The 18,913-nt window shown below is 30.3% G+C and overlaps 1 protein-coding gene across 2 annotated transcripts in view; it reads left to right on the top strand.

Moving 5' to 3' along the window:
- LOC118202164 (tyrosine-protein kinase HTK16-like) overlaps positions 1–15,450 on the top strand; it is a 98,838-nt gene extending 83,388 nt beyond the window's left edge. For both annotated transcript variants that reach the window (XM_085807775.1, XM_085807774.1), the window contains one exon: positions 59–15,450. In XM_085807775.1, coding sequence (XP_085663901.1) covers positions 59–250 — 192 coding nt within the window. In that variant the 3' untranslated portion in view covers positions 251–15,450. The remainder of the gene's footprint in view (positions 1–58) is intronic.
- The last annotated feature ends 3,463 nt before the right edge of the window (positions 15,451–18,913 follow it).

The following is an 18,913-nucleotide window of genomic DNA, read 5'->3' as shown; positions in this document are numbered from 1 at the left end:
TTATTAATTAATACTAATAAATCATTTCTGTATTTTACCTGTTATGTAAAATTCTTAGGTTATTCAGTTAATTGAAGCCAATCAACGTTTAACTATTCCTGAAGATTGCCCTGAGAAAATTAGAAGGATAATACAGCAATGCTGGTTGTACAATCCTGGAAAGCGGCCAACTTTTAAACAATTGTATAATTTGTTTTGTACAGATCCGGAATACTCTGCATTATGGGAACATTTTAAACTAGCAGAATAAACATTTCCCTTTAATATATATTTTTGATGTATATAGTGATATGAGAAACAATTTTTATTTTTGTATCAATATTTTATTTATCAAACTTGACACAAGACTGTTTTATTTATGTCATGTCTAATTGTACATACAGCAGAACCATGGTTATCTGAGGCTGTGTGGACCAATGTAACCTATAGCCTGTTCAGTCCAAAATTATAGATATAAATATTTTGCAAATTTTTGTTATTAGAGAATAACTTGAAGAAACGTAAGAGAGAAAGTGAGGAAAGGTGAGAGAGAAATTTATGATTATTGTTTTGAACTTTCTCAGAAATGTTCCTTAGATTTATTTTTAAGTGGTTCTTCTCTTTGCTGTGATGTTTTTTAGTGATCTTAGCATCAAGAGCACTGGCTGGTGTGTCTATCTAAAAAAATCATTCATTTGATAGCATTTACACCACCTATATCAGAAATCTTGCATAGACTTTCTTTATGCACAATATAGTTACTTGAGATATTAATACAGTTAATATCGTACTAATATAGTTATTAATGGCAAAATATTGTTATTATTATTAATTTTTAATAAGAAAAATTGTGCGTTAGAAGTCAGCTTCAGAAAATCCAAAACCTTAGTTACTCTACTGTATTAATTTTCAATAATTCTGAAAATTTTTTTTATCTTAATAAAAAATATATTGTGGCTTCTTGCTACATTACTATATGTAAGATTTTTGGCAGTATAAGCTTTGTAATTGTTAAAAAAAAGTAATGCTGCTAACTTTTAATATAAATATTTTTATATTCCTTATGCTTTTTTATTTTTAATGATTATTTGCCTCTCATTGTTGTTTTTTTAACTGTTTTGTCATGAAAGAAGCAAGTAAATCCATGTAGTCTTGTAAATGCAAATTATTTGAATTTTATTGTTATGCTTTGAAAAGGCTATATGCAATGAAATTGCTTTTCTGTGAAATACAGGCATAAATTATTTTTAAGGTATGATAACAGAGAATATCTAGAATTTTATTAACTGGTTTTTTATAAATGATATATCTTTTATTTATTATTATACAATGTATATATATGCTTTTTAAATTAGATATTGTTTTAAATTGACATCCATTGGTGTCCATATGCTTTTGATGTAATTAAGTGGGTTACAAACTATGTGTTTATGTAAATAACTCTCACTGTTCTAAATTTTTTTTAATTCAAAATGTCTTGAGCAAACATTTTCTTCAAATGATCTTTTGTTTTTTTGGGTTAAATGCTCTTCCTGATATTAAATTTTAAACACTTGGCAAAACATGTTTAAATATGTCTATTTTACATTTTTTTCTTTTCAAACCTTTTCGTAGTAAATAATGAAAAGTTAAAAGCTTAATATGTTGATAGTATTTAAGCTTACACATTTTTAACTTGGCTTCAGTGCAGTATTTTTAATTTCTATACCATATTACAAAACTGTATACTTTTGTTGTTGTTGTTGTTGTTTAAACTTTTCTCCTCATCTTGCACTTAAATTTCATATTGTTGCAAACTATTGGAATTAGTAATAGTGGAAAAAATGAACCTATTGAGGTATTATATAAACTTTAATATTTAGCATAGAGAAGAAATGCTGTGAAAAGCAAATGTTCATTGAAGTATTTGTTTTAAATATTAAAAATTTGTCAGCTAATTAGTACTGTGAGTTTTTACTTTTCATTTTAAAAATTTTTATGCTCTGTATTAATTCTGCAGTTATTATTTTCACATGAAATAGTAAAATGAAATCATATGAATCTAACAGAACATATGATAAATTTGTATTATTCAATGTGCTGTATATTCATTTGTAAGATAACTTTAATCTGATTGAGTTAGTAAGTTACTGAAAAACCTATCATCTGTAACCTATCATCTGGATTGAAATTAGAGAATATTTTTGTTTTTTAAATATGTTTTAGCCTATCTTAACTGTAGTATTTACTCAGTAAGCTTCTAAATTTTTACAGATAAAATTACAGCATAGTGAAGGTTAGCTTTAAGATTATTATGAATTGGAGAAAATTTCATGTTGCATTTGTTTTTTTCCATCTACTCTTAAAAGAATAACCATGTTTTGTCGTCAAGGGGGTAATGATAGTCTTAGTATCATAACAATCATATAGCAAATCATATCGCATTGATTGAAATGCCACTATCTTTTCAAATCAAAATTTGTTAAATGAGAGTTTGATTAAATCAGAGTCTGAAATCCAGACTCGTCGGGACTTTCACAATTCCGGATTTGGGATTTTTATATTAGATCATCAGTTTAAATCTAGTAAGATAGAATGTAGAAATTATAAAATTAAAAATACGAAATCATGATTTATGAAATAATGAAGTATTTATCATGGAGGTAGGAAAGGGAGGAGGGGGGCCAACCCGTGCTAAAAGTGAAGCACTGCTTTGAAGCTTGGGTCACCAGATGGGGGTGTTCTTTGTTTACATTCAGAAGCTCGCTTGACAAGATTCTGATAGTATTTCGACACACGACAGTTCCATAGAAATCGAAAAAGAGACACTTTTGCATGAAAGAAACATTCATAGTGTGATGGATAATAGCAATTTGTATAGTTTAATGACATTTACGCAAAAATCACATCTTGGTTATTTTTCGATAACTAACAACAGCGATTTTGATTATGAATTTGTTTTATAAAATTCTAAGCTTTTGAACTACAAAAATATAGATTTTAAGAAAAATGTTATGCTTAAAGACTGAAAAATACCTTACGGTACATTTAAAATTGTGTACGTCTTTTGATACCCTTGATAGAGTTATCTTGATAGAGTTAGTTATAAATGTTATCTAAATGTATAATAACCTTAATATTGAATTGTAAACATAAATTGAAATCCTGTTGACAAATACGTTATAAAACTATTTAAGCAAGAATTGTTTGTATAGGAAAGCAATCTGTTAAAAGGTATTGTAAAGCAAATGCTATGAGATGCGCACTTAAGAACGTAATAAAGAGTTTTGGAATATGTATTGTTGAAATGAAAGGTAAAAAAAAATCTGATAAGTATAATTAAAAGAATTATTCCCCTTACATTTTATAGTAACTCAGTTATAAGTTTTAAATAATACTTAAAAAAAAAACTTATTTTATTCCCTTTCAGAAATTTTCAGAGAAAGTCAAGTACTATTTAATTATTAGGAATTAGCGAAATACTTATTTAAAGTATTTCGCTAATTCCTAATAATTCTCTAATTTAAAATGAACCGAATAGAGCATTAATTATAAATTGACTTACATTTTTCGATTTAAAAGATGCTTCAGAAGCCAAAAAATCATATCATATTTAAGAAAGTATTTTAGGAAGAAGCTATATAAATAGAAAAGAAATAATGCATAATTTTAATATTAATAATACAATAAACTTTGATCTTAATTTTTGTACCTTAACCGAATAAAATCGAATTATCTTAATTTTTTTTTTCTAATGTAATTAACGAAAAATTTTGTGAAAGTATTTCATTCAAATTAAACCATTCTGAGAAAACTATCCTGTGAAAAGTATAGCATTTAATTCCGTTCAGAATGAAATGTTGTTTAAAAATATGTTGTTTTCACATACTTAGGACTCTGAAGTGTTGTAGAAAAAATAAATATATACATTTATATGTATATTTACGACGTAATTACAAAATATTTACATCTGAACGCGTCAAATCCCATAGAAATCAATGGTAAATGACCCAATGTTTTGGTCATCACGTAGGGATCGCCGGTGCTTCAGAGCAGGGTACGGGAGAAACCTGTTTAGGGCGACTCCATCTTACTTCCTACCTCCATGGTATTTATGATATAAAGAGTATCAACATTTACCAAAAAAAAAAAAGCTTAATATTTATTTTTTTATCTTATTAAACATTTCTTTCAATGTAAGTTGTTTAAGTTGCTTTGTTTTTTGTGTTAATACTTCCTCTTTAATTTTGTAGATAGACATAATCTCTTGTTTAGTTACATTGTTGAAGTCCTGTAACTGCTCTGTCGAGAATTCCGACTAACTTGTCAATCAAAGTTTTTTCCGTTTTCAGTAACTTCTCTGTCACTTTCTTCACTATCAGTAGTGGTATTTTCTGGATTTAGAACCATACTACAGATTTCGCCATTCATTAATTGATTGATGATTGAGAAGCATTGTCATCGAAATGAAAAACTTCTTTTATGTCATCTTCATTTATTACCGATTCTCCCCATTTCTTTACAAAATCTGTTAATTCGAAAATTTCAACATTGTTTTGCAATATCTGAAACCTTTAAAATTAACGGCTATCATCATCAAATGTAGCTATTCTTCACTATACATATTTAGCTATGCTTCATGAGTTTGGCGACTAACGACAAGTTGTTCTGTTAAATTTTATTTTGCTTTTATCACGCACTGAGACAATTAAGCCTGAATTTTATTAGTTTAGTTATTTATTATACTTCTTGCATATGTTTAAGGCTTATCAGAGTTCTGAGAATAAATAAATTCCCACATATACTTAAGCCTGATTGAGGGCTGGTGCTAGATATTTTAACGCCTGATGGTTAACCTCTATGAGGTCCTAAATTCTGTGACTCGGTGTGGCCTTACTAGCCCTGGTGCTGGTTCTGGGTTTATGTGAATAACAAATCAGTTATTCTTAATTCAAATAACTGTAAATGGAATCTTTGGGGTCTAGAAGTATCATCAACAAAATCTATTTTTAACATATGGAAAGAAATTTTTTTTTAATTTTTCCTCGTCAACATTTAACTTAATCTGTAATCATTGCCAAGCATAATGTCAACACGAAAGGTTACTATACTCCTTTATTATTCAATTACTAACATTAAAAAAATTGTTTAGGCATCGCTACATGAGTAATTACTTAAGTTGTCATATTTTAATAAACATGTGGTGATGAAAGGAAAGTATAATGCGTACCAAGCAGATATGCAGCAATGGAGCCAAATTACTGATTGTACAAATTTATGCTAAAATGATTGTTTCTTCAATAACAAAGTTATTTTATTTAATGTCAAAGTGAAATTAAGAATCAGGACTCTCCAGATGTTTTATTATATGCGGAGGGGGGAATAAAATGTGCATGCGTAATGTCTATGAGAAAAACAGTATTTGTGGTTTTGAGGTCCGGATTTTAGATCATTCCGGATATTGGACGTCCGGATTTCAGACTTTATACTGTATAAAGGGGTAAATTATGTAAAGCTTAGTATTATCTGTTCTTGTCATAATTTCACTTTGTCACTATTCTGTAGCTGTGGAAACATAAGAGGGATCAAATAGTAGGGACTTTATAGTAGTTCCATGCAAAAGAATTCCTAAAATTTGTAGGAATGAGTTATTTTATTGAAAATAGAATTGTAATAAATCACTAAAATAATTTCTAAATTTAAAAATTATTTCAATATTTTGTTTTATTCTGCATACTATTTGTAAATTTCTCAGTTATTACTAATATTGTCATGTAATTAGCAGTTCTACTTCATTATCTTACAAATTTTTCTAAATACAGATTATAGCTCTTAAATCTGGCAAAGTTAGAGCCTCACCACTGCTGAACCACAGAAAATAGAAATCATTGCTTAAAAAACTGAATATGTGTTAGTAAACATACACTCAATTTCTAGGTTTATCTAGTTAATTTCATTTACATATTGCTGTGATATCAAAATGAGAAACAATTTGAGATAAGAACAAATACTTCTAAATAAGGGACTGAAATTAACTTTTTCTGATTTTCAGTTTTTGCTAAAAATCCTAAAAATCTTTTCTATTTTTCTATCTAAGTCATATATAGTTTAAAATTTAGTATGATTGTACAATTGTTTTGCACTCGTAAATGTCATCTAACGTACTTCTTATTGGCGTTCTTTAAGTCATTAATACAGCTGTATATGAAAACTAAGAGGACTGTAAACCAAAAAAATTTTTTAATCTTGGATGCAATTAACTGCACAACTATGGTGGCAGGTGCTAAATTAATGACCATCAAATTCGAAATGTAGTGCTTAATGAGATTTACTGTACCATAGAAAGACCCCACAAGTGGCCTTTGGGTAAAGATTGCTGAGTACTGGTAGTTTGACCTGGGTTTTAACATAGGCGAATAGACTGGCTGCATGATTGTTTTCTATAGTTTTTCTCCCTGTGTTATATGAACATAAGCCAGTTCCTCCTAGAAAATCTTCTATAAAGGCACTTAGGCAGATAGCCATTGTATGGTTTACCATATTCAAGTAACTTAACCTGTACTACTGAAAATTTTTAAAGGTCTACAATAATCATATTAATTTTTATTTAGCTTTAGAAATCGTAATTTGTTACTATTACATATTATTTATTTTAGAAATTGTATTAATTTTTATTTAGCTCTATAAATTTTGCACATTTTCTGTTCCCAAAAGCTAATTAGTATTTTAAAATTTAAATGATCTTTATAAACAAATTTGCTAAGTTGTATAATTCTGCATTCACTTTGCTTTATGATGTTAAATGGATACAGTGTAATAACAAAATGTTTTCTTTTTTTTTTTTCCTTTGTGTGTGTGCATTATGTAATATGATTCTGTAAGAGAGAGATTATCATATGTTTAATTTCCAACAAAAATTAATACTTTTAATATATCTTAGTTTACACAGACTTTATCAGGTTTGTGTTTTATATTTTACTTTTTATAAACATTTTGAGGACTAAAATTTAAGTTTTAAAAAGCTGTGTTTGAATTTTCAACAGGGGATTATTGTCAAAAAAATTTTTTTAATTGTATTTATTATATATATCATTCAATTCAGACAGTTGATCATCTAAGAAAAATTTGTAGATGATTCACTATTGCTAAATGCTTCTTGTGTGAGGAAAAGTATATGCTTAAAGGTTAAAAAATACCCTATACTAAATGCTGATAGTATTGAAATTGCCTCTTGACCTTGCATGCATTAATTCACGTTGCATACATTTTTAATAGACAAAAATTCTTAAGTTGTTTGAGAAGTTAAACAAGTTTAAATTTATTTTGGGAAGTTTTGCCAAGTGTAAATAAATTTTATTATTACAGTTAGAAAAAGAGCTTGATAAACTTTTTTTTTTTTTTTAAACTTTAAAAAATCAAACTATACATAAAAACTCATACATTGAGACTTTATGCATGGTTTTGAAGAATAACAAGAGTTTCAACTATTATGTTTAGTTCTTTAAATCTTTTCAAAAATTTTAAATGTGATTGTTTGATTTAATTTTTATGATTTTAATTATTGATTTCTGTTTAACTACTGTGTATATCACAGTGATACAGCCAACCTGAAATTAAGTTTTATGTTGAATTAAACATTTTAATGAAGCAAGTATGTAGTCAGAATAAATTCTAGGAAATATTCACAGTGTTTCTTATAAAAATGCCGAGTATCAAAAAGTCATTGTTTCATATATTTACTACAATATTGCCATAAAATAGTAGAATCTTTTGAGTAAAATACTTATGCAATTTTTGCAGACTTTTTCATTAGACAGTTTTTGCTGGTAAATGAGAGCTGAAAGAGATGTAATTTCTGTGATATCTGGTTGTGCGTTGTTCTTTTTTAAGTTTGAATTTATTTCAGTATGGGAAGTAGAAGATACTTAGGATGCAAGAACAATGGAACTTTGTTGAGCTACATCAGGATAAATTATTAATTTGAAGTATTTCAGTGTTCATTATTTGCTACCAAATATATTCTTTCTAGTTATTTAAAATTTATGAGATTGTTTGCGAACAAAATTGTACTTGTCACTACTTAACACTGACTTTAACTAAAGGAGAATTATTTTAGGCTGAATGAGGTTAGAAGTATCACCAAGGAACATCTTCAGGAATAAAAAGTCTCCAAATGTGCAGTGCATTGTATTTTTAAAGGCTGTGAAAATGCTGTTCAGCATAAAATAAAATATCATACTTGTCTGTTAAACAGTGTTAAAAAAAAAGTGCAAGACTTAAAGAATGTCTTACAGCATGGCTTCAGAATGGAGCAAAGTTCCTTGGAATGTTGAAAAGTTGAATTTAGAATTTTTCAAAAGCTAAAGTATTTGGCACATATAGATTAAAGAAGATTTTAAAACATTCCATTAGACAAGCGGCCCCTTTTTGTCCCCTGACGGAAGAAGGTTTTTACCCTGTTTCAAAGTATTTTAGAATACTTTAGAGACAATTGTGTTTGGGGAAGGTGGAACTTACCTTGAAACCTTCAATTTGGTCTCTCATTCATCATTAAAATGAGGTAAAGTCAGCATTGAATAGTGGGCTGTACATTTGTCATTTGCTGTATAATCCATACAGTTGTAAATAATTTTGACAACATAATGACTGTTACAATTCAATAAAATTTTGTTATAACTGTGTCATGAAAATACTTTCGATGTTTCTACTGAATCATATTCAAATTTAAGCTTTAGGAAAGAAAACTGTGCAGTCATATTTTAACAAAATGTGTCGTTTTTTTTTTTTTTTTTCCCCCGATTTCTCATCTTTTGTTTGAAATGGTTAGATGAATGGCAATAAAATTCCATTCATGGAGGTATTTAGCTTAAGTCATTCTATCATCTTAAGGCAGTATTCAATAGAGAAAGCTTAATTTTATACGTTTATTCCAAATTGTCATATGAAACTTTGTAAAGTATTCCGAAGTTTATTTTGACTTCGTACTTGCTTCAGCGGAATTTTTGATTTAATGTAAAACTCAGTTTTAGAGTAGTTTTATTGTTTAAGAACTTTTGTAAATTGATTACGGTACTGCCTCTTGATTTATGGAGATGATTCTCATTTCTTTATCGTAACCCTTTCATTGTTGAAACTGTAATAATGTACTCTGTAAAATGCATGCCTACCATGCTGAACCTACAAATTTATGGGTTCTGCAGAGTATATGTTCAATAATTATTTTCTTATTAAAAATATAGTAAATTCAGCCATGCCAAGCATCCTTTGTTGATGGTCATGTATGATAATGACCAGTATTTCAGAAAACAAATAAAGATTGGTATTTGTTAATTGCCATATTCTCTGAAGCAACCAAACCCAACCAAGACCTTGAAGTAGGTTTATTAAGATGACCACTATATGTTTAATTTTGTTAACCTGAAGCATTTCAGATATTGTGCAAATCAAGATAACAGAAGTACTATTGTTATGGAAAATGGACTTTATATAATTTATTTATACTTTTATATAATGTTAATTTTATTCTTATGTAAACAGGGTTTTTACTATGTATGGTTATTTGTACACATCATTCTTTAAACGATTCGTATATTTATAAACAGTTCATTTCCTTTTAGTGTTGTTAGTAAATTATGATTACTTAGTTACTCGCATATTTAAATCTTCAGTTTTTAAGCACAAGGTTCTAATTTTTATCTTCCTCAGAGCATTCAGAAAGCTATCTCCCTTAAAATTAAAAAAGAAGCTAAGAACTACAGAAGCAGTTTATAAACTGAAGACGTTTGAAAACACAAAAACTCCCAATTAGTATCATAGTTAAGCTACAAGAGAAAGGCTAGTTGTGGTGGGATTTGATGAAAGAGTGCTTCGAAATCGTATAGACCTGTCGGCCAGATTCTCTTGTACATAAAAAGTCACAGCCTAGTATTAGGCAACTTCCACGGGCATCTCATAGAAGATTAAAAAAAAAAAAAAAATGAGCAGAACAAACATCGTTCCTGCCACTATTCTAAGAGCAATTAAATCACTTATGCAACCACTGAACATATCAATGAATAAGTTGATCAAAAACTGTCTACGAAAGTTGATATCAGCAGGGTTTCAAAATTTTACTAGAACTGGAGAAATACAGAGGCTTGTCATTGAATTTTGGTTGCTTAGGCTGTGACAGATGAAGCAATAATGATGAAGAGCTTTAAAAAAAAAGGCTGTCTAATGCCCTTGTATTTAATGGTTCTGAATATCATTGCACATCGGAAGATAGACTAAACGGTGATAAACACAACGATCACAATTTCCAAGTTGTAGCAGATGGAACAGACAGCAGTTCCAGCAGCATTGAATGATTTGAGGCCTAGGGAGTAGCAGTGGTCAACAGTAAAAGTTAGCAAGATTCGAGATATAGTGAAGTAAAAATGAAGATATCTTATTAGATATTATAGTATTCACAGTTCTACTTATTTTTATTGGAATATAGGTTTCTTTTAAATAAATAATAATATGATAGTTTATAATTTGTTCTGTTCTTACTGTAACTGTTTCTTTCAGAAATTAAATTATTCCCGTAATTTTCCCCTCTCAATTTTTGTACAAATTGATAAAATAAGAGGGGGAAATATGTATGTAAATATGGGATCTACTGTTCCATGTGGCTGTGAGGTTATGAATTTTTGCTTTAGGAGTTAGTTTTGCTTCTGCAAGATGACCACTTCCACTGAAAACTAGAATTATTTTGAATTGTGCTGTGTAGTCATCTTGAGGGTTTATTGTATTAATTTGAATACTCTCACTTTGTAAGCATGTACAGCCATCTCTTAGGAACTGAATGGAATTTATTACTCTGGCTTCTGTTTTTGAATGTCATCTAAAAATGTAGCTTTAGCAGTGTGAGTTATTGTTGTACCTTGCCAAAAATGTGACTACGGGAATTCCACTGATTTGAAAAAACTATTTTTTTGTGTACCACCTTATTTTCCTTCATGGTAGCCTTGATGATTCAGGCTGTGAGTTTTGAATTCAACTTGGAATTTTTACTTGAATCTTGGTATTTTTTGATTTTTCCCAATCATCTAAGATAAAAATTACACTAAATTAAGCTATATTAATCACTGCAAAATTCATTTAGTGCAGAATATCTCCTCACGGGAATCTCTTATTTCAGCAATGAATGGGGTAAAGTTAATTTTTAGCATATTTTGTAAGTTGTAACAAAGTTCTTCATTTTTCTCACATTACATTCTCAGTAGAATTCTCAGTTAAATATATCACAAAATGCAAAGTTTTAAGGGAGGTCAGAATGTTTATGAGTTTTTAGAAAAGTCCCTTTTTCCTTTCACTTTAAAAAAGCTGTAGTTTGCAGGTGCATATATTGAAATATAATGTGAAATTAACAGTGTAGCACCATTTGCAGAATTTTATATAACAAGTTTAAAACTTTTGTAAGTAGATTTTTGTTTTTATTGTTGAACTGTGTATATTTTAGAAAATAGTTCTATTTTGAGTGCAGTTTATATTGAAATAAAATGTACTTAAATCCTCTATTTCATAGCACTTTTATATAGCGAAATTTTTTAATATAGAGATTATTTTTGTATGTATATTTCAGCTTTTCATATTTTTCTAATGATGCATGTATGACATAGCCATCGAAAAGTGCCTTAATAAATTCTTAGACGATTTGGTAGTACCTGTTAAGCACCAGTTTGTTGTTACTGTACAGCTGTGTTTGGAAGCTAATATTTTTGTAATTGTGATCATAAAAACTCTTCAATTCTGTTGTTCAACTTTTTTAATTATCTAAAGGAACTTAAATTCAGAAAGTTTTCTTGTTATGCATGTCAGGGTAAATGTCTTTGAAATCTGTTAATAAGAATTGTGCTTCCATTTCCTGTAAAGCTGTAGTCAGCTGATTATGTATGTGATGCTGATAGAAGAAGTATAGAATCACTTAATATTAATGAATTATTTTAGAAATATTTAGTGAGTAAGGTAGGGAAATAGACAATGAATTAAAATCATTATTCTAGAATTAAAATCATTTTAGGCTATATCTTTGATTGCAGAAGTCATATTACGTTGAAGATGCTGAATAATGTTGATAGATGCATATTTTATTAAAGCTTGAATTTTAAATTTTGAATGTTTTTATTATTATTGTGGAATTTCTTTTCAGTAAAATGTTGCAAATTTTCAAACTCTTATTTGCTTATAAAATCTTTTTGAGGAGAATAAAAATTTTCTGCCAATAGATTTTAAATCTAGGAAATGCAGACAAAAAATAATTTTGTAGCAAAATCTCATGTCCAGTTTGATTATTAAACGTAAAAATAAAAACCTTTAGTTGTTTGCTGTTAAACTCTGATAATTTCCCTCTAAATTTGGTTTTGATAGTTGAATGGCGTGCATACAGATACTGGTTGAAGCAGCGGCGGTACCGAATCATATTAGGTACCGCCTGGCCTTGCTAACTGCAAAGTTTCTGCCCCGGATATAATTCCGAGGGAGAACGTCCCTCTTTCCTTATCGCCAACCTCTCGAGAGGCTTTCGAATTATTTTGAATGCTGTCTTGCCGCATAGACGCTGTATGCTTAGAAATATCCATGCTTTTCCCGGAATTCGAAAGGCAACCCTTCGGTACAGCAGTTAGCATAGCTAACCACTATCCCGTCTTGCCAACAGTGGCCTAGGCCACTGCATACATGAACTTTCATTACATTGCTTGTATGGGATGTAAATATGAAGCAATTTTCTTAAAAGAAGGTCCTTGCATGCTTTTTCTTTAATTAATTAATCTCATGCAATTCGGTCCTTGGTTCTGTCGATTTAGCTACACTGATGTGTAGTACGAATTATTGAGCAAAATAGGAAAAGAGAGAAGGAATTAAATGTATTTAAAATCTTCCGCATTTAACAGAATCTGCTAATTTTAGTTTATGTTTTTAATTAGTATCCGTATATTTACACATCTTGCTTCCTAAACATATTTTTCTCTACCTTTCGCTTTTGCATTGCTCAATAAATGCTGTGGCGGGCCAGTGGCATTTAAAGTGGGATCCCCAAGGGATTTGTCGTTAGTTATTTCCCAAGCCGCTTTCCAGCTGAACGGGCAAGCTGCGTGATGATTTTATGATTTACCTCAAATACAACATAAATATAACAAAAATGCCTCTTCGAAGGCATTTCTGCCCGTAGGTAGATGGTTCTTGCCTGCTTCTGCATATTCGGATAATTTAAACCAAGGCATATATATAGAATTATTTGCTTCTGAAGCTGGGAGATTACTAATTTTGCCTTTCTAAATGCATTAAAATTTAGCTATTGATAGGAAACAAAAGTTGGATTTTACCGCTTATTCGGCAAAAGTCTAGAACCGGTCCTGGGTCTGAACAATCGAATACAAAGTGTTCAGAGATCATAACACTCGGTCACTTGTGGGTCTTTTTGAATGCATGTTAACACTTTTAACCCACCAGTGGTCGCTTATTTAAAACCGCTGAACAGTGTTAGTTCAATCCGTGTTTGAATTCCGGTGAACAAGCTGCCTGCATGTGTGTTTTCGAGGTTTTCTGCATGTGTAACATAAATACGAGCCATTCTCCTTACAAATATCTCCATGAAGACGTTTCATCTCTTAGGCAGAGCCATAGTGTGCTTTGTGTATGAAAACAACCAATCAACCACTTTAGTATAGCCGTCCACAATCATTTTGAGCGGATGCAAACTTTGAATTCTAATAAATTAAGCGTAAAATTCCGAGGAAATAATATTAGAGATTTTTGCTATATTCATTTATTGATTGAAATTATATATGAAAAATATTTGCCTATATGCTTTGCAGTTTTGATAATTTTTTAATTACTTCAACCCCCTGCCATTTTTTATTTATTTATTTTTTTTTTTTAACTTTCTAACTTATCTTTTTCTCATAACTCTGAGACATTTAGTGCCCTTTACGGCTCTTCCTTTCAAACTGTGCGTTTCATTGCTGTCACTAAAGAAATTTGTAGTGTATGATGCTTCTCCTATTTTATCATAAACTGGCAAAAACTAGACAAAAAGATCATTTTTGCAGTTTACGTAGAGAGAATCAAAACAGGGAGAGGGGGGGGGCAAATGTTTTTTAAATGCGTTTCTCTTGTAGTAATTAGAGAAAAAGGGAATTTCGCAAGCATTTATTTACTCAGTTTTCCTTAGTTGTTATTCTAGATGTTTTCTTTGTTTGAAAATTAATTTTGTTGATATTATGAAATCGGTTTCTAAAAAATTTTATTCTTTTATTACTTAATTAGGTAGGAAATATTATAGGATTTTACATTGTTTATTTCTGAAGAGGAGATGATTCATTAATTATGATAAACCATTCAATACCTCTTTTCTAAGGGAATGTGGCTCTTATTTTTATGTTAAAGACAAAAATAATAATAATAATCCACGAAAGTTTTATGCAACTAGTCTATTACATTTTCGATTTCGATTAAAAATCCACGAAAATTTTATGCAGCTGATCTATTACATTGCCGAATTAATATTTGTAGTTTGCAATAAATTAATGATATTTTCAGAAACAATTTTAATGAAATATGCAAAAGAATTAAAGGCAGAAAAATTAATTATTAGCGTATTTGATCTAAAGAGAACAGCAAACCGTCCGTAGGATTGTTGCGGCAGATTTATTTTTCTTTGCATTATAACTTATTGGCAAATGAGGTTTTTTTTTTTTTTTTTTGTTTGTTTTTTGTTTTCTGTAGCAGGAGGAAAACATTAAAAAAAAAAAAAAAAGAATTATACACTTGTTCAAAGAAGTTTCACATCGTTTGAAGATTTGGCCGATACCGAAGTCATATTCTGTTTTGTCATAAATATCTTTGTATTATTGATTGTAAAGTACGCGTTACAAAATATGAAATTTTACTTGATGTTTTCTTTTAGATCTCCGACTGTTGAGTTATATATATATATATATATATATTCTTATATGCATGTATTTGTATCTGCGTATATGTGTGTTACGGTACAGTCAGATTAATGATATGCGATGCAAACCATTTCTGACTGAATTTTACATAAAATAGTCCCGTCTTATTTTTTTTGAATCTGTAAATATGTAAAGATTGACTATAATCTTGCTACAATGATATTAATAAATTTTGTATTTTACTTTATTACAAAAATTGAAATTTATATTTTAAAATGCAGCACGTCTTTTTTAAATACTTATTCTAATGCCTTTTTATACTCTTTCTAAGCTTTGGTAAGTACTCGTTCTTCCTCTGAAAGCATGCTAGAAAATAAAATGGGTATTTATTCAAAATAGTACCAAATTGATCATTTTGTATTTATAAATTTATAAACGAGAATGTAGTGTAATTAAATTGCTGTGCTCAGTATTAAGGTTTATATTGACTGTGTGTTTATCTGTTTTTAACTCTGTTAAGTTTGTATCTTGATTAATCTTGACTCGGGAATGAAAAATTAAAATGAAGTATAGTGTCTATATGTGTGGGCTCTTAATTGAAGATTCCAAGTGTTTGATTAGTAATTCGTAATGTCTTTGTTTGGAAGCAAAGAATGTATGATGTTCAATGGTAAAGATAAGTTGTTTAATTTGAAAGGCTAGACGGGTAATCAAATCGTGCTTATGGTTAATTATATTCGTACCAAATATCATAAAGTAAAATATAAAATGTTATAAAATATTAAATGCAGTGTAAATTCATTAGTCATTGGTACTCTTTAAGCTAAATTAATTAATGCTGTAAAATGCATGATATTAACTCAAAATGTATTGAAAAACCTTAATTCTTAAAAGGCAGTTCTTAAAAAAAAATAAGTATGGTAAAATTGAAAAAAAATAGTAGTTTCCCCCTCCCCAGTTATTTATCGATGCTGGTTTAATAAAACATTGAACAAACTGTAGTATTTGTGCTGTTATATTGTTTACATATACATACCTTGAAAAATAACAACTTTTCCAGAAATTATAATTTCATGCTGTGCAGTAGTGAAGAGAGTGGGCTTAGAAAGTAATACGATTGAATTCATAAAAAAAAAAAAAAAAAAAAAAAACTACATTTGAAGGCAAGGAATCTATAATTTTCAGCCTAATATGTGCATCCTTTTAATATTATTAATCTCTCATGGTGTATTTATAGAGCTTTTGGATGCCTTCGCCAAAGTTAGCTGCTAAAATAGTAAAAATTCTCTCCCTACATTTTTTAAGTTACCTCGGAATAGTGGCTTTTAAGGTGAGATTTCTTTTTAAGGAACAAAAAAATGCAGAATTCCTTAACAATGCATATTTTAGTGTCGTGGCAGCGGAGCTTGGAATGTATCGGACTGAAGTCGTGATGTGTTAAAACTATGTCTTTCGCTTGGTGAGGACAACTGGAAAATTGGTGTTTGGAGGAAGCTTGGTCAGCGCTGCCCAGTATACATTATCTTGGTGCTGCTAAGTCATTGTCACGCATAGTATTGCTGTTTGGAGCAGATACTGCGCTCACCATTAATGATCCTTCGCATCATTTTAATGGCTTGACGACATTCTGCGACCTGCTGTATTGTCCATTGTTGTTGCGCCTGCCATGCTCACAAAATGAATTTCTGCATTGTGTGATGACTTCGCTTGGTCTGCGAGATCATCAGACTCTTCTCCAATTGGTACATGTTAGGAAGCCGGTTACAGTCATCTCACAACATGTTGAATTTGCAGAGTAGTTACGAAGTATCTGACAGCAAATTCTATAAGACCACTTTCGATGTTTGAGTAAATCCATGTCAGACTTAATATCGTGCTCCAGAGAAACCTATATATCATAACGATATATAATGGTCTATGATCATATATTTGCTGAACATATGGACTCATTACTATTCAGGTTCAACCCCCTTTGTCTCCTCTTAATTATGCCGGGTTTTTTAGGCTTGCATGCATTTTAGGAATATTTATGTATAGATGCGTGACTAACTTGACTTCAGAGTGATTTCTGGCTTGTCCATAATCGTGACACAGTCGACGAAAATGAACTGCCATATTTCTCACGCACTTTTCTCTTTCATTATTGTATTTTACTAACTGGAAATCAAAGTATAAGAAATACACTTATTTTTTCTTGTAAGAATACCGGCATTTGTTCTTATAATACACTTTCGTTAACCGCAGAAATCTTGATTTATGAATCAATTTATTTTAAAATTTACATGGCGATAATTCTTCCGTTTTCGCAGGAAACAGCATGTAAGTAGTCCATTTTGTAGGTTAAAAATGGAAGGAATATTGAATCAACAACTGACTACTAGTGTCTGTGGCGACATAATTCGCGTTAATGAAGCGCCATCTGTGAAACTTCTCGCATGCAATTTTCTTTTCGCCAGAGTGGCAACAGTAAGCCTTCGACAAGAAAAAGTATAATGACTGATTTTCTGTCTGTATTATTCTATATCCAAAAAATGAAATAAATATAAATCTTCGTGGAGTCAGAACAGTATTTAACATTTCACATATCCCAGACTTCCATAGTGGTTTACCCGGATGCGATCCAATTCAACTTATGAAGTGTAAGATAGAAAAAGAACGTACGATGTTTCTGTAATATAACGAGATGTCATCGACATTATACTAACTTTATAAATAGTCACCTGTTATCGAATATATGTTACGGACAGCGTCGTAAGCAGCTACTTACCCATTTTTAAAGTTCGGCAGTTCCCCCCCCCCCGAGTTTCGACAGTGGATTGATAGTTTTGATTTCGAAGTGCTTCTTTTGCGCATGGATTGCATCAAGAATTGATGGTTCGATTGTTTTTATGCGTCTGTAAAATATAAATTCCGAGCGTACGTGGGACTGAAATAGTTCTGAAATGGTAAGTCAACTTTAAAAATTTAAATTTTGTTCTATAATGCAATATGTCTTCAGAGGTAATGTATGCAGTTAGAATTTTCAGAATGCATCAAATGTGTTAAGAATAAATGAACTAGTTTTTACTAAGCAAACTTTAGCCGTAAAAGCTTAAGCTACTAAAAAATTGGATAAAAGTAGCTGTACTTCCGTTAAGCCTAATTCTACTATGGCTGAAGGAGATGAAAGTAAACAAACCGAAACTAATGCAACAATTGTGACTGCCGTCAAGGTCAGCATAAAAATTCCTCCTGTTTGGAAACCTGACCCCAAAATATGGTTTCTTCAGATTGAAGCCCAATTCCGCAATGCTGGAATTATGGCTGATCAAACAAAATACGGTTATGTAATCAGTTCTATTGAAACAGGGACATTGTCACAAGTCTCTGATATTCTCACCAGACAACGGCAAATATTCGGCCATTAAAAAGAGGGTGATTGAAATTTGTGCAGACTCTGAAACTCAGAAACTTCTGACCGAATTAGAACTGAGTGATAAGAAACCATCCCAACTTCTCTGCGAAATGCGTAACTTGGCAGCTGAGAAAGTGCCAGATGAATTTTTGAAAACGTGGATGCAATGACTACCACTTAATATGCGAAGCATTTTATCTGTAAGGAGTAATGATTTGTCCAAATTGCCTACAATGGCTGACAAAATATGGGAATTAAACCCCCAATCCATCCCAGGTAGCTCGCATTGTTTCTTCCCCATCCGATAACAGTATAGCCGAAAATTTACAGAAACAGATATCAAACTTGACTCTGCAGATAGCAGAAATGAATAGGCGTAGAAATTCCAGTCCACAAAGACGACGATACAGGTCGAATTCTAGAAATCGTTTCAAAAATAACAATGACTCAAATAATTGTTTATAGTAATTTTTGACCATAAACATATGGTCAAAAATTATTAGAACTAGATTTAGGGCTACGCAGATCTTTCAACTGGCATTTTATCATTGCGGATGTTAATAAACATATCGTGTGAATAGACTTTCTTTCACATTTTAATTTGTTAGTCGATAGTAAAAACAGAAAATTAATCGATGGTATCACC

The sequence above is a fragment of the Stegodyphus dumicola genome, chromosome X1, assembly GCF_044657685.1.
Source record: "Stegodyphus dumicola isolate Sdum_Otavi_A_Nest chromosome X1, ASM4465768v1".
Taxonomy (NCBI): domain Eukaryota; kingdom Metazoa; phylum Arthropoda; class Arachnida; order Araneae; family Eresidae; genus Stegodyphus; species Stegodyphus dumicola.
This window is presented reverse-complemented; position numbering and strand designations above follow the sequence as displayed.